The sequence below is a fragment of the Danio rerio genome, chromosome 21 (assembly GCF_049306965.1).
Source record: "Danio rerio strain Tuebingen ecotype United States chromosome 21, GRCz12tu, whole genome shotgun sequence".
In the NCBI taxonomy this organism is placed as follows: Eukaryota; Metazoa; Chordata; class Actinopteri; order Cypriniformes; family Danionidae; genus Danio; species Danio rerio.
This window is the reverse complement of record NC_133196.1, coordinates 5765001-5780000: the sequence shown is the minus strand read 5'-3', so window position 1 is coordinate 5780000 and position 15000 is coordinate 5765001. Positions and strand designations below refer to the sequence as shown.

At 36.4% G+C, this 15000-nt stretch overlaps 1 protein-coding gene across 8 annotated transcripts in view; it reads left to right on the top strand.

The window, feature by feature from the left end:
- Window positions 1-15000, top strand: part of kcnt1a (potassium sodium-activated channel subfamily T member 1a) — an 81518-nt gene that overhangs the window by 40832 nt on the left and 25686 nt on the right. For all 8 annotated transcript variants that reach the window (XM_073935730.1, XM_073935729.1, XM_068215966.2 and 5 more), the window contains 8 exons: window positions 2932-3115; window positions 3300-3464; window positions 5161-5297; window positions 5891-5954; window positions 7201-7309; window positions 8370-8478; window positions 9573-9722; window positions 13522-13757. In XM_073935730.1, coding sequence (XP_073791831.1) covers window positions 2932-3115; window positions 3300-3464; window positions 5161-5297; window positions 5891-5954; window positions 7201-7309; window positions 8370-8478; window positions 9573-9722; window positions 13522-13757 — 1154 coding nt within the window. The remainder of the gene's footprint in view (window positions 1-2931; window positions 3116-3299; window positions 3465-5160; window positions 5298-5890; window positions 5955-7200; window positions 7310-8369; window positions 8479-9572; window positions 9723-13521; window positions 13758-15000) is intronic.

The following is a 15000-nucleotide window of genomic DNA, read 5'->3' as shown; positions in this document are numbered from 1 at the left end:
ATTTATTTAATTGTGCATGTTATTTAGAGGTAAGGATTTACAATAAGGTTGTATTAGTTAATGTATTTACTAACTTGAACAAGCAATGAATTTAGTACACTATTTATTCATCTTTGTTATTTTAAGTTAATGGAAATAAAATTGTTCATGTTAGTAAAGACATTAACTAATGAAACCTTATTGTAAAGTGTGACCAATAACTGTGTAAATATTTTTTATAAGCGTTATAAACAGGGCTTTACATTAACTTTTTTGATCTCCAGCCACAGTGGCTAGTAGTTTTCAAACGTTTCTAGCCACTCTGCATTTTCACTAGCCACAATTTTATTGTTGGGAAAATATTTATATATGCAAAAATATATGCTAAAATTACTTGATTTAGATTTTGTGCTATGTCCACATGCCTCCTCATTCATTTCACGTTGTGTGTCGTGTATGAGCAAATGGGTCATGGTTTCATAGTGTTATACTGCATGACTTTTCAGAACTCAAAATTAAGGATTTACCTAATTTATCTCTGACCACACCAAACAAAAATGATTTCTTAGCCACAAATTTTAAATGTGTCAAACAAGCTAAATAAAGCTGTATACTATACTTTTTATTTAACAAAACATTTCTTTTGAAAAACCAAAGAAAAACAATTGACTTTTAAAAATAAATATTGTCATGTATCAAAAAATACGCACAGTACTCTGTCCTCGCTAAAGGTCTCTCAGATCACCAGATAACTACACATAAATGGAGAGTTAATCTCATATTAAAGCAAATGTTGTTGTAAAAAATGATAATTAAACCATATAAACAAAAATAATGGAGGGATGATCACTTGGTTAAGGTTAGTTAATAATCTGTTCAAAGCAAAAGCAACCGGTGCTGCTTACAAAAAGACATATTTGGAGCTCTTGAAAGCAGCAAGACTATGTGTGCATTAGTATTACTTTTTTGCCTGACTATTTGAAAGAGATCCGATCACAGATTCGTTCAAGGCACGCGTCAAGTGTGCCGCAAGCCTGCGTTTGAGTGAAGGTCTTGGCTGTTAGATCGCCCCCTGGGGGCTGGCTGCAGTACAAGTCATACCGCCTCCTCAGTGTTAATGAAGGAGACTTGAGCCCAAATAAAAAAAATTATTACACTTGCAATAAAATGTCCCGAAAGATGGTTCTGGTCGATTAAGGCACTGGTTATTGTGCTAAAATAGGTGCAGATCTTCATTTTTGTAAACAGTTTGTTTTTAGCAGTAATTTAATGCTGGGCGTGTCATCGTGATTGACAGCTGTGATTGACAGTTTCTCAAAGCAGCACGTCTGAGCTTCGGCAGGAGACACAAGTGTTATTATTCGATTTCTGTGTTATTTTACCATGACAAAATGAGTTCAGCAGTAAACTATAGTTTCTGACATACATGATCCTGGTGGAACATTGTTTATTCGCTAAGGTCAGGGCTTTTTTCGGGCTTTATTAGTTTGCTGATGCACGCCTAGCCACCCAGATGGCAAAATACACTCGGACCAGTTCGGCTAGATTCTCGCCTGCCGGAGACTTATCTCTTAGAGCTCAGACTGACTACCTCTGCTGGACCTACTCCGGATGCCTGGACTCACTGCCCGATTCCAGCCCGAGTCAATCGAGCCATATGCGGCGGCTGAGCGAGCCGACGCTGCCGCATGCGAGCCGGAATCAGCCCGCGACGCCGCGAGTAGGTTATGCGCTGCGGCCCGGAGCTGGCGCGATTGAATATAAAAAACCCTCATATTTGTTAACGTTATTACACCCATCTGTGTTGATATGACAGCAAACGCATGCTGAGAAGTTCGGGGGGCGTGGTTGATTTTACATAAAGCGTTTGGTTGGAAGCTCGACTCCGCTCATTTTCGCGGCTCCTCCTCTGGCTCCATCAGACAGTCCTTCTGCGCATGTCAAGGCTCCAATTTCAGCAGTCTTTTGCGACAGTTTGTGCCCGTCAAGCAGGCGTTTTGCCCTCAAGGCGTTTAATGGGAAAAGGGACTGTCGCGTCGTCCATACTTTTTACAGTCATTAGCACGCGTGCTTCAAGGAAGGAAACAGGAGCGCGCACGCACTTTAAAAAGTTGCGCGCATCACATCAGCTGTTAGCGCAAGTGATCATCCTCTCATTCGGTATTTATTTGCTTTCCTTCTTCTTTTTCGAACCCTGCTTTTGAGAAAACCACAGTTTAAAAATTATTTTCAACCAGCCAAAGTGGCTAGTGGGAGTGACTGTCTAACCAGCCAAAGCTGAAATCTACCCGCTTTTGGCGGGTTGGCGGGGGTTAATGTAAAGCCCTGGTTCTAAACGAATTAAAACAATCTAACTAATTTGAAAAGCAGGTCAACTGAAACAAATGGGTCACAAAATGGTAGGACAACACTATTTTAACCAGTTTAATTAGTTTATAAAAGCGAAAGATTCTTTATTTTCATAAAACAAGTCTTAGTAAATCTTTTTACTCACTAATTACTTAATTTTTAAATGTAATGTAATGCGTATTTATTTTTCATGTTTTATTAATAATTACAATTGCTATTTTGATTTTAATATGAGGGGCAACACAGTGGCTCTATTTAGAAAATAAACAAATTTTCTGATCTGCAGAACAAGGAGGGGCGGGGCTTAACTAGCACTAGCCCCTCTCCCTTTGTTTTTGTTTACTCTACTGTTTCTCAGATCTCCTACAACAGGGGTCACCAAACTTGTTGCTGGAGGGCCGGTGTCCTACAGATCTTAGCTCCAACCCTAATCAAACACACTTGAGCAAGCTAATCAAGGTCTTACTAGGTATACTTGCAACATCCAGGCAGGTGTGTTGAAGCAAGTTGGAGCTAAACCCTGCAGGGACACCGGCCCTCCAGGAGCGAGATTGGTGACCCCTGTCCTAGGGGGGTTTTAGTGGGGTTTTCTGTGTCTTTCAGCACGTGTGGGATCCAGCATTTAGAGCGGGCCGGTAAGAAGAGTCTGTCGCTCTTCAACGCTCTGTATTTCTGCATCGTGACCTTCTCAACGGTGGGTTTCGGGGACGTAACGCCCCAGATCTGGCCTTCTCAGCTGCTGGTGGTGGTGATGATCTGCGTGGCCCTCGTCGTGCTGCCGCTTCAGGTCACATCACACTCACAGACATGCTTAAATATATGTATTGATATAATATGTACTCAATTTATTGGATAACAAACTGCTGTCAGTCTACCAAATACTAAATTGATAATAAATTAGTAATGTTTCCTCATCATAATCTTCATTTTCACCATCATGGTCGTTCTTTCCTCATCTTCTGTGTCTGTAGTTTGAGGAGTTGATTTATCTGTGGATGGAAAGACAGAAATCTGGAGGAAACTACAGCAGGCATCGCGCTCAGACCGAGAGACACGTGGTTTTATGTGTCAGTACTCTGAAAATCGACCTGCTGATGGACTTTCTCAATGAGTTCTACGCTCACCCCCACACACAGGTGAATACTCTGCCTCTGTGTGGATTTAACAGATATTATCATGTTTAGTTTTCATAATAATTGATCTTCCTAAATGGGTAATAAATGGGCTTTTGTTGAAAATAAAAACTCTGGAATCTGAGGATGTCTTTTTTTTTTAAATCTGTGACCTTTAAGATGAAAATAAATAGAGATTTAAGATGCAAGTTAATGACATTTTAGAGAGTAAATGGCAATAGTTGAATGTTCAAACATGCTATCAATAATGTCCTTAGAATTATATTATAGAATAAAATAACCATTAACATCTGTCATAATGTGACGATATACAGTAAAAGAGGATTAGGGCCTAGCAACAATAATAAAAAAAATGATTTAGTGCCAACCAATAAAAAAACAAAACAAAAAAAATCTCAATATTAAAGTCATTATAATGCAAGATTAAACCTGTTAAATGCTGAAAAGTCCAAATAAAATGCTGAGATGCTCGTTAAATTCAGAGAAAAAAGAAATTTTTCATGTTAAAAATTTACATTTCAAATAAAAAAAATTGTAATAAAAAGCTAAGAAGGCGGCTCAGTGGTTAGCACTGTCGCCTCACAGCAAGAAAATAGTTGGTTCGAGTTTCTGAGACCAGACATTTTATAATGACAGGAACATGTTTAAGTGACCATAGGCTACTCAGTTTTGCCACCAGAACTGCACCCCCCTAAAAAACAACAACAACAAAACAGATTGGGGCAGCACAGAGGCTCAGTGGTTAGCATGTTGCCTGACAGCATTTCTGTGTGTAGTTTGCATGTTCTCCTCGTGCTGTGTGGGTTTCTCTGGGTGCTCTGGTTACACCGACAGTCCAAACACATGCGCTATAGGTGAATTGAATGAACTAAATTGGTCACAGTGTATGGGTGCTTCCCAGAACTGGGTTGCGGCTGAAAGGTCATCCACTGTAAAAAAACATATGCTGAATAAATTGGCGGTTCATCCCACTGTAGCGACCCCTGATAAATAAAGTCCAAGGAAAAGGAATAAAAAAAATTTAATAAAACTAAATCTCTTTGGAGAAAACTCTGGAGTTTGTGCATGTGCCTGTCTTTTAAAAAAACAAATGCCCTTTGAAATTCAAAGACAAATAAGCATAAATTTAAGACAATTTTTTTAATTTTCATGAAAAAAACTTGTGAAATTTTGAGAAGACGCCCAGATAAAATGCTCAGAGTAAACTCATTAAATTCAAAGAAAAAGTAATTTCTTTTTAATTTTGTACAATTTTGTAATATTTTAAGAAAAAGTCATTCTGTTTTGAGAATAAAGTGATTAAAAAATAAGTACACCCAAATTATTTTGTTGAAATAAAATTTTTTGAAAGGTTAAAATTTTGTATTTTGTAATTTTTTGTTGTTGTTGTTGCAATAATTTGTTTGAACTTAAATGTATTATCTTTCTATTGCTAAAGATGTTTGATGACCAAACTCTTATTTTAATGAATATCTGTTGAATAAAACGATTCAAACAAAATGACTGCCTATATTCGCTAAGAAATTGATAGAAATATACATTTTCAAAAGTGAGTGCACTCATCTATGCTGAGCCCTGTATATGTGGTTAAATATGCCATTTGCCACACTTATTAAGTGTTGGAAAAGTTAGAAAATGCAATGGAAGTATTTAAAAAGTGCTTAAGTTGCAGTATGTTTTCTAATTTTGTTGTGTTCAGGATTATTATGTGGTCATCTTGTGTCCGTGTGAAGTGGACGTTCAGGTCAGGAGGATTTTACAGATTCCTCTCTGGTCACAGAGGGTCATTTATCTTCAAGGCTCCGCCCTCAAAAACCAGGATTTGCTGAGAGCCAAGTGAGTGACAGCCTCGTTGACCAATCACAGCAAACCTTATTTGCATATTTGGTTGAAACGATTAAAATAAAATTAGAAAAATGGTAGTTGGTGTATAATATTTTGTTCTGCATTCTTATATTAAATATTATATTGAATTGTATTAATATTACCTTATATTGCATTTTTATATTTCCCTCCACACAATACCATTTAAAGATTGGTTACATTCTTGGCTGTCTTTTTCAACACCTCATTTTAAAGATTTTTTTTTAATAATTTTTTTTGACAGTTCATTCATAAAATATAGTTTTATTTAATTTTCATTAATTATTGCAATAGTAGTTATAATATTGTAGTTTTTTAATGCAATGTGCCATATGTCATTCTTTTTGTCCATTATTTTTTACAAATGTTTTTTTTTTTTTTTTTTTTTTTTTTACAGTTTATATCAATTTTTGGTTTTATACTGTTTACACATTATTTGAATGTAAGAATCGAACCAGAATAACATCAAATTCAGCATCTGAGATTGGTCTGTTTTGTTAATGCCCTACTGTGATTGGTGTGCATTGTTAACGTCTATCAGTGATTGGTCATTTTTGTTTCTGTAGGATGGACGATGCGGAGGCATGTTTTATTCTTAGCAGCAGGAATGAAGCGGATCGCATGGCAGCAGTGAGTCTCCAGATTAATAAATTACCTTCTATATAGTTAATACTAAAGGAGCACGCATTAATATTCAATAATGACAATCAGTAATTACAGACAATAAGCAGGTAATACTACAATAATAATGTATATAATAGAAAAATTGAGAAATAAGTGCACACAACATTGATTTACAAGCAAATTTAAAGGCATAGTTTACCCAGAAATGTAAATTCAGTGTTAATTCACCCAATGTCATCCAAGATGTCCTTTTAGTAAAACATTAGAGATTTTTTAGATGAACGTGTTGTTCTTGCTGAATGATTTAGTGCATGTTAAGGGCTTGGGCAGAGCAGTGGCACAGTGGGTAGCGCTGTCGCCTCACAGCAAGAAGGTCACTGGTTTGAGCCCCAGAATATGTTTTATTCTATTCATAACCGCGTTCGTGTTTTACCGTCATGCTTTTATTAAAAAAAAAATACTAAAATAAAAACCGCTATATTTTGCTCTCTATAATCCATATTCATAACTCCTGTAGAGCAGTCCCACAACATTTGGACACTCAATGACACTCGAATACCCTGTCAGAATAGTTTAGTGGCTGGGAATGAGCTTTTCACAGTGTCTGCTATAATGTTAATGTTGTTTTTGATGTGTTTACATACATAAATATGGCCACTGTGTAAATACACAGTATAGTAACGATCTTATTGCCACATTAGATTGTAATGATTACATAGCATATGCCTTCAGGGATTTCCTGAAGATAAACACCCCAAAAATAACACAACTGGAATCACTACAGCAGTCACCATCGTCTGATCTCATATGAAGCAAGAGATCACGATGACATATGATGACGTGTGCAGGTGCTGTAGTGCTGTCCCAATTCCTAGGGGTAAATTTTCAAGCCCTTCCCCTTCACACTCGTTTTTAAGGGCCTAGGGGAAAGGGTAGGGGTACAAAAATAGAATTGGGATTGGGCGCCTAACTGTTCATTAGTAGTTATAAACTATGATCTTATTCTGCATACCCCAGTTCCAAAACCTAAACCCAACTTCTACCTTAATCAACAGCTAATTAGTAGTTTATTAAGGTAGCATTGTTAGCTAATGGCTTGTTAATAGTGTGGATTGTGACCTAAACTAAAGTGTTACCAACTTAATCAGTTTGACTAATGTAAGCTGAGATGACTAGAAACTTTTGTTTGAATTAACTAAACAGTTTAAAGCAGTAATGTTGTTTTTACAGTGTATTCTTGATGTGTTGACAGGATCACCAGACCATTCTGAGGGCTTGGGCTGTGAAAGACTTCGCTCCAAACTGCCCTCTGTATGTCCAGATCCTTAAACCCGAAAACAAATTCCATGTTAAATTTGCAGGTACTAATTAATTTAACATCATGCGTGATGAGTTCGATTTCTTCCCGCTTTTATTCTCTATATCAGTGGTTCCCAAACTTTTCAGGCCACGACCCCCAAAATGACTATGCCAGTGACTCGCGACCCCCAATATCCTCTGAGGTTGTTATAAATACAGAAACCTTGCATGCAATGGCGCACACACACCAATGGACTCAAGTCTATTCTTCTTTTAATTTTTTTAATGTATGAGAGCTGTAAATGGGCCACAAAGTTTAAGCAGGTGTTATGAAATCTGCTGCATCTGACGCTATTGCTGTGTCTTTAATACAATGTAATTACCGCAGGGGTTGCAATCCAATAGAAGTAATAACTATAAGCTACTATAGTAACTATAAATGGTATAAACTACTATTTTTTTTCTCTTCAGTAGGTTATGGATCAAATATGGTAATTCTTATGGCTTAATAAAAATAAATAGATTTTTGGAAACTACCAAGCGACCCTCCCTTCTTTGTTCCGCGACCCCTCGCGGGGTCCCGACCACCTCTTTGAGAACCATTGCTCTATATCACTGTTTCTCATTCCTGTTCCTGGAGGCACAACACTACATATGTGTTTATTTATTTATTTATTTGACATGGACATCACAATTACAATAAATAACTAAATGCATTTGTTTAAGTGTTTTAGCAAACTTGCTAATTCTCAACACCTGTCCAAAGGAGGCTTGATAAAATTTAATTATAATAAATACATTTACACAACATTATAATTCCCTACATAAAATTGCTGAAGGCAAAAACAAAGGCGACATGATCCAGTACAGAACATTAGACTTTTTGTGCAAACACTGCTGTTAACCACTTTTTACGAACACTACTAAAAATATTTATATTACTTTCTGATTTTAGGCTCCATCAGAGACTTGCATCTTGTAAAAAGTGGCAGAATGGGTCCTATTTAATGGACATGCTGAAGCACAAATTTGAGCACAAATCTGATTGAGACGCACCCTCAGTTGTTTTCACGGCAGCCATTTTGGCTCAGCACTAAGCAGCATGTCTGTTTCTTCCTGCAGATCACGTTGTGTGTGAGGAAGAGTTTAAATACGCCATGTTGGCTCTGAACTGTCTGTGTCCGGCCACTTCTACTCTGATCACTTTACTGGTTCACACATCTCGCGGACAGTGAGTTTACAACACTCCTAGATTTTTTAATGGTGTTACTTCTGAGCTACTAGCGCTACCACATGGAACTGAAAAATGCTTACAACTTTTAAACTGGTTGTCTAAATACACCATGATACAGTACTATTTTTTTTGTACTTATATAATATTTATATTTATATTAAGTGGCCTTAACTAATATGTACTTAAACAGGAATTAATAGATTGTTACAATGTACTTATTGTGTAAATACATGTATTTACTGTGTACTTATGCTTGATTAAATACCTGTATGTAACTACATCTGTAATTAACTTTTGTATTTACATTTGTAAATACACTGTTGACTATCCCTTACACCTTAACCCACCCTTAAACCTACCCAAACCAACAAACCTGTCCATAACACAACCTCTATCCCAACTCAAAAGCACCACAAGTGTTCTCAAATACATTATAAACACAGTAAGTACATTGTGTTTATTTTTTTATGTAAGTACATAGTAGTGTAGGACATTTAATATAAAGTGGGACCATATTTTTTATATAGCAAAGAAACATATAGATTATAAGTAAATAAATTTATAAAGTTTTTCTAACTATATTATATTATTTATAATGTATTTTACAAGATATTTATATTCAAATATAAACTATTTATTCATCACAAAATCCTAAAAAAAACTAAGATAATAATAATTGTTTCTTAAGCATCAAATCAGCATATAAAAAATAATTATTTTCTTTCTTTAAATAAAGAAAAATATTTCTTTATTTCATTATGTAATGGTGAAGACTCAATTATGCTGAAAATTTTTATTTCATTACTGGAATAAATTAAATGTTAAATTATATTCACATATAAAGACATTATTTTTTAATTGTAATAATATTTCACATTTTACTGCATTATTGATCAAACCAATTCAAACTGGGTAAGCACAAACAAAAATCAGTGCTTTTTCATGCACGTCACAAAGCCTTTAATCCTATCCACTTTCCTGCAAATAGTAATTGTTAATAAAAGTTTAATATAATTAAAATTATATTGTTCTATAACTATATAATTATAAAAATAAGTATATAGTTAAATAACACTTCTTTACTCTTTTAGAGAGGGCCAGCAGTCTCCGGAGCAGTGGCAGAGGATGTATGGTCGATGTTCGGGTAATGAGGTCTATCATATCCGCCTGGGTGACAGTATGTTCTTCAGGGAGTACAACAGCAAAAGCTTTACCTATGCTGCCTTTCACGCTCACAAAAAGTAGGTGTACACCAATGAAAAATTGTACTGTCAGGATGTTTGTGTCAGGCTTCATCCTTTTGGCTTTAGACTATTAATCAAGTGTTTTCATGGTTTGAAAATTATTATTTTGAATAAAGTGCATAAAACTGTTTAAAAATGTTATTGTTTTGGTTTCTTAATAATTTATCTTAATTTAATGATAAAAATTATTAACTATAATTATTATTGTCACATCCGTCAGTGACCACCTGAGGGCGCTGTAGTGCACTGGGACTTTTAGGCACTGCAGAGCTTCAGTAAAAAGACTACATTTTCATACATGCCCCGCGCACACACCGGAACACCTACACTGATCTGTCATCAAATCTGTTTTGTGTTACCGTTGATTATCTGGACTATATATTCTACCATTCCACCTATGTTTGTCATCGCGTCGTTGTCTTCCTTGTCTTCCTGCTCCTAGTAAGTTTGTTCCTGATCTTGCCAAAGTCTAGTTCGTGTTATCTGTCTTGTTTTGTTGTTGATTTGTTACTTTGTATTTTTGAGATTTTGTATTTTTTAGTCACCGTTTTCTGCACTTATAATCTATTAAATCTGCACTTGAATCCACAATCTTTTTGTTCCTGTTTTGCTTTTGTTTTGATCACGCCTAACGTGACAGATGCAGAAAACGGTGACTAAAAAATACAAAATCTCAAAAATACAAAGTAACAAATCAACAACAAAACAAGACAGATAACACGAACTAGACTTTGGCAAGATCAGGAACAAACTTACTAGGAGCAGGAAGACAAGGAAGACAACGACGCGATGACAAACATAGGTGGAATGGTAGAATATATAGTCCAGATAATCAACGGTAACACAAAACAGATTTGATGACAGATCAGTGTAGGTGTTCCGGTGTGTGCGCGGGGCATGTATGAAAATGTAGTCTTTTTACTGAAGCTCTGCAGTGCCTAAAAGTCCCAGTGCACTACAGCGCCCTCAGGTGGTCACTGACGGATGTGACAATTATTAAGTGCTTAAAAAGGAAAAAGATAGAAAATCTGGAGCCATCACATGATTAGTCATAATTGATCACGTCCAAAATAAAGGTTTGCATTTATGCAGTATAATGAATGTGGACTCACTGTGTATAAATATTGTGTACACAATAATAAAAAATATATGAAATACAAAACCCAAATATTCAAATATATTTACATTCTTAATCATTTATCTTAATGTATAGGTATTAACTAACAATCATTAAGTGCTTAAAGCTGCTTGTATATGTAATTGTTTTGTTTTCATAATAACTTATCTCACTAACATATATATATTAGTAGTGTGTGCATGTGTGTGTATATTTATGTATGCATGTATACAGTTGAAGTCAGAATTATTAGCCCCCTTTTGATTTTTTTCTTCTTTTTTAAATATTTCCCAAATGATTTTTAACAGAGTAAGAAAATGTTCACAGTATGTCTGATAATATTTTTTCTTCTGGAAAAAGTCTTATTTGTTTTATTTCGGCTAGAATAAAGATAGAACAGTTATTACATTTTTTAAAAAACATTTTTGGGACAAAATTATTAGCCCCTTTAAGCAAATTTTTTTTGATAGTCTACAGAACAAACCTGCGTAGTTCACGTAATTAACCTAGTTAACCCTTTAAATGTCACTTTAAGCTGTATAAAAGTGCCTTGAAAAATAACAAGTCAAATATTATTTACTGTCATCATGGCAAAGATAAAATAAAACAGTTATTAGAAATAAGTTTTAAAACTATTATGCTTAGAAATGTGCTGAAACAATCTTCCCTCCATTAAACAGAAATTGGGGAAAAAATAAACAAACAGGGGCGCAAAGAATTCAGGAGAATTCATGTTTATTTTTTTCCCCAATTTCTGTTTGTATATATATATATATATATATATATATATATATATATATATATGTGTGTGTATATATGTGTATATATATATATATATATATATGTGTGTGTGTGTGTGTGTGTGTCTGTGTGTGTGTGTGTGTGTGCGAGTGTGCGTGTGTCTGTCTGTGTGTGTAGTAACAATTAAATACTTAAATAAATATTTTTGCTTTTGCATAAAATTAAAACTCGGGAGTCTGCCCAAGTAGCCTGTTCTGTACACCGTTTGAAATTAAAATCAATATAAATTTAAAGATGAAAGATGCATGTAATACACATTTAAGATGTGAGTAAATGGCTGTAATTCAGTTAGGGATTGGGGTAAATATGCCATCAAAATTTTTCTCTAGAATATTCTATCATATACAATACTATAACAAATAGTATCTGATATGTTATGGAAAATCCAGGAGGATGTTATCACATAATAATTCCCAACAGGCTTATCTGCAACCCGAAGTGAAGCAGAGCACTGTTGTATAAGACTAAAAGGCTTTATTGTGCAAAAACAACCCATTCTGAATGCATTTTATCACATTTATTGCCACAATACATAAAAAATAGACACTATATATATATATATATATATATATATATATATATATATATATATTGCCTTAATATTTTATTATTTCTTTAATTAAACACAAAGCTGATGGAAACCAAAACAGCTGATGGAGTATACACCTGCCCATTATTCAGACACAAGGTGGTGCCAAAAATGAAACTGGCTAAGAAGCCTAGACTAACCTACGTATTATTCATTCACAAGACTGTGCCAAATTGTTAAAAACAGTCAAAACAATGCAGATATATGGATTTGAACATATTCATGGATGGTCAAGGTGATTCAAAGATCCTGGATGAGCCCACATTACATAGAGGTTATACCTTATAATATTGTGACTGACCAATCAGAATTGAGTGTTCCAGACAGCTGTGGAATAAGCTGTGATAAAGTAAATGTATGTAAATATGTAGTTTGCCACACTTGTAATAGTTGTGCTGTAAAGGTTTGAAAAATCCACTTGGAAAAGTGCTTAAAGATCCCTTGAAGTGCTTTGAAATGGGCATTATTCGATGTTCAGTGTAATTTAAACTGAAACATGAAGAGAGGTCAGGAAATAGAGTAGCTCCTCCCACTTAAAAAAAGCAGCCAGTAGCGTTTTATTTTATCACAGCTCTGCCAGTGAGAGTGGTTGAGCTTAAGTGCATCAAATGGAATGAAATCAAATGTTAGCAAATGAGAAGTGTCTTGAAGGGGACGGGACACGTCAGATAGATTTGAAAAGAAACTGAAGTACAGAGTGATGTGAAAAAAATAGTTGATCAGGCGAAAGTGGCAAACTGCAAGCTTTACATGTTTTTTATGTTTATATCCGTTTTGAATATCCTTAAAACTAACAGTATTTTTACTACTAACATCTTTTTAAAAAAACGTTATTTTAATTTCACAGGAGCTTTATATTCAATTTAACCCGGGCTCATTGTGGAAACGTAGCCCCGCGGACGTTTCTGCGGACTGCGATTTACGTCCCGGGAGTTACATATTCGAGCGTTTTTTTGTTTTTGCGGATCCGCGAGAGGCCGCTGTGCGCGCTTTTTCGCGTCTCGGGCGGGCGCCTCTCGGGAGCGCGCGGCGTTCGCGCCCTGCCATTCTCGCGCGAAAAGCCGCCGGATCGGAAAAAAAAAAAAGCAAAAGCCCTTGTCTTCGATTTCGACCGCGTTTTCGGATCCCACACCGCCCCGCGGCGTTAGCTCGAAAAAAAACAAACGCGGCCTTTACGTACCTCCGGCCACGTAAATCGTGGTCTCCAGAAACGTCCGCGGGGCTACGTTTCCAGAATGAGCTTGGGTTGATTCAATTTGGAAAAGATGTAAGAACTCTGTTGTGTTTAGGTACGGTGTGTGTATGATTGGTGTGAAGAGAGAAGATAATAAGAGCATCTTGTTGAACCCTGGACCACGACACATCATGTCTGCCAGCGACACCTGTTACTACATCAACATCACGAAAGAGGAAAACTCCGCCTTCATCTTCAGACAGGAAGAAAACCAGGGAAAGGGGCGGAGCCACTGCGACATTTTAAACAGCCCGTCAGGACTACCTGTTCATAGCATTATTGCTAGCATGGGTAAGAGAGAATGGAGAGAAGATACACATGAAGTGGTTTTAATGGGTGGTTAAAACGCCATTAAGTTTTTCCATTGGGAAGATCTTCGATGGAAAACTTAATGATATATCTGTTGTGAGCTCTAAAGGTCATTATTTATTCATGCGGCATGGTAGCTCAGTGGTTAGCAATGTTGCCCCACAGCAAGAAGGTCACTGATTCAAGTCCCGGCTGGGTCAGTTGGCATTTCTGTGTGGTGTTTGCATGTTCTCCCCGTGTTGACGTGGGTTTCATGCAGGTGCTCCGGTTTCCCCCCACAGTCCAAAGACATGCGCTATAGGTGAATTGGATGTAGTAAAAAAAAAAAGTAGTATAATTGGGTGTTTACCAGCACTGGGCTGCCACTGGAAGGACATCTGCTGCGTAAAACATATGCTGGAATAGTTGGTGGTTCATTCTGCTGTAGCAACCCCTTATAAATAAAGGACTAAGGTGAAGGTGAATGAATGAATGTCATCATTTACTCATCCTTCACTGCTTCCAAACCTTTATGAGCTTTGTTCTTAAAGAAAAACAGGATATTTTAAATATGTTGGAAACCTGTAACCTGTAAGAGTAGAGGGGTTTAACCCCGGCATCCTGGCCAAATCTGCCCACTGGCCTCTGTCCATCATGGCCTCCTAACCATCCCCATATTCCAATTGGATTCATCATTGACTCCTCTCCACCAATCAGCTGGTGTGTGGTGTGAGGTCTGGCGCAAAATGGCTGCCGTCGCGTCATCCAGGTGGATGCTGCACACTGGTGGTGGATGAGGAGACCCCCCCCATTGTGTAAAGTGCTTTGAGTGCCCAGAAAAGCGCTATATAAACGCAAGGAATTATTATTATTATTGTTAACCATTGACTTCTATAGTATTTGTTTTTCCTACTATAAAGGTCAGTGGTTACAGGTTTTCAGCTTTTATCAAAATATCTTCTTTAGTGTTCAACAGAAGAAAGAAACTCTTGGAGCCACTTTCGAGAGAGTAAATTACATTTTTGCATGATTTATGCCATTTACAGTACAATTTGTTGGGATAAACGACATTACCCATGATGCTTTGTGAAAATTTGTGAATAAATTCCACCGTTTAGTGTTCAAAGTGTGACAAATAGATCTTTATTTCTGCCTTTTGCATTCCGCAGCAATATCACCCTGCAGCCCAAGACCGGTTACTCACTGAAGCTTAGCAGGGCTGAGCCTGGTCAGTACCTGGATGCTA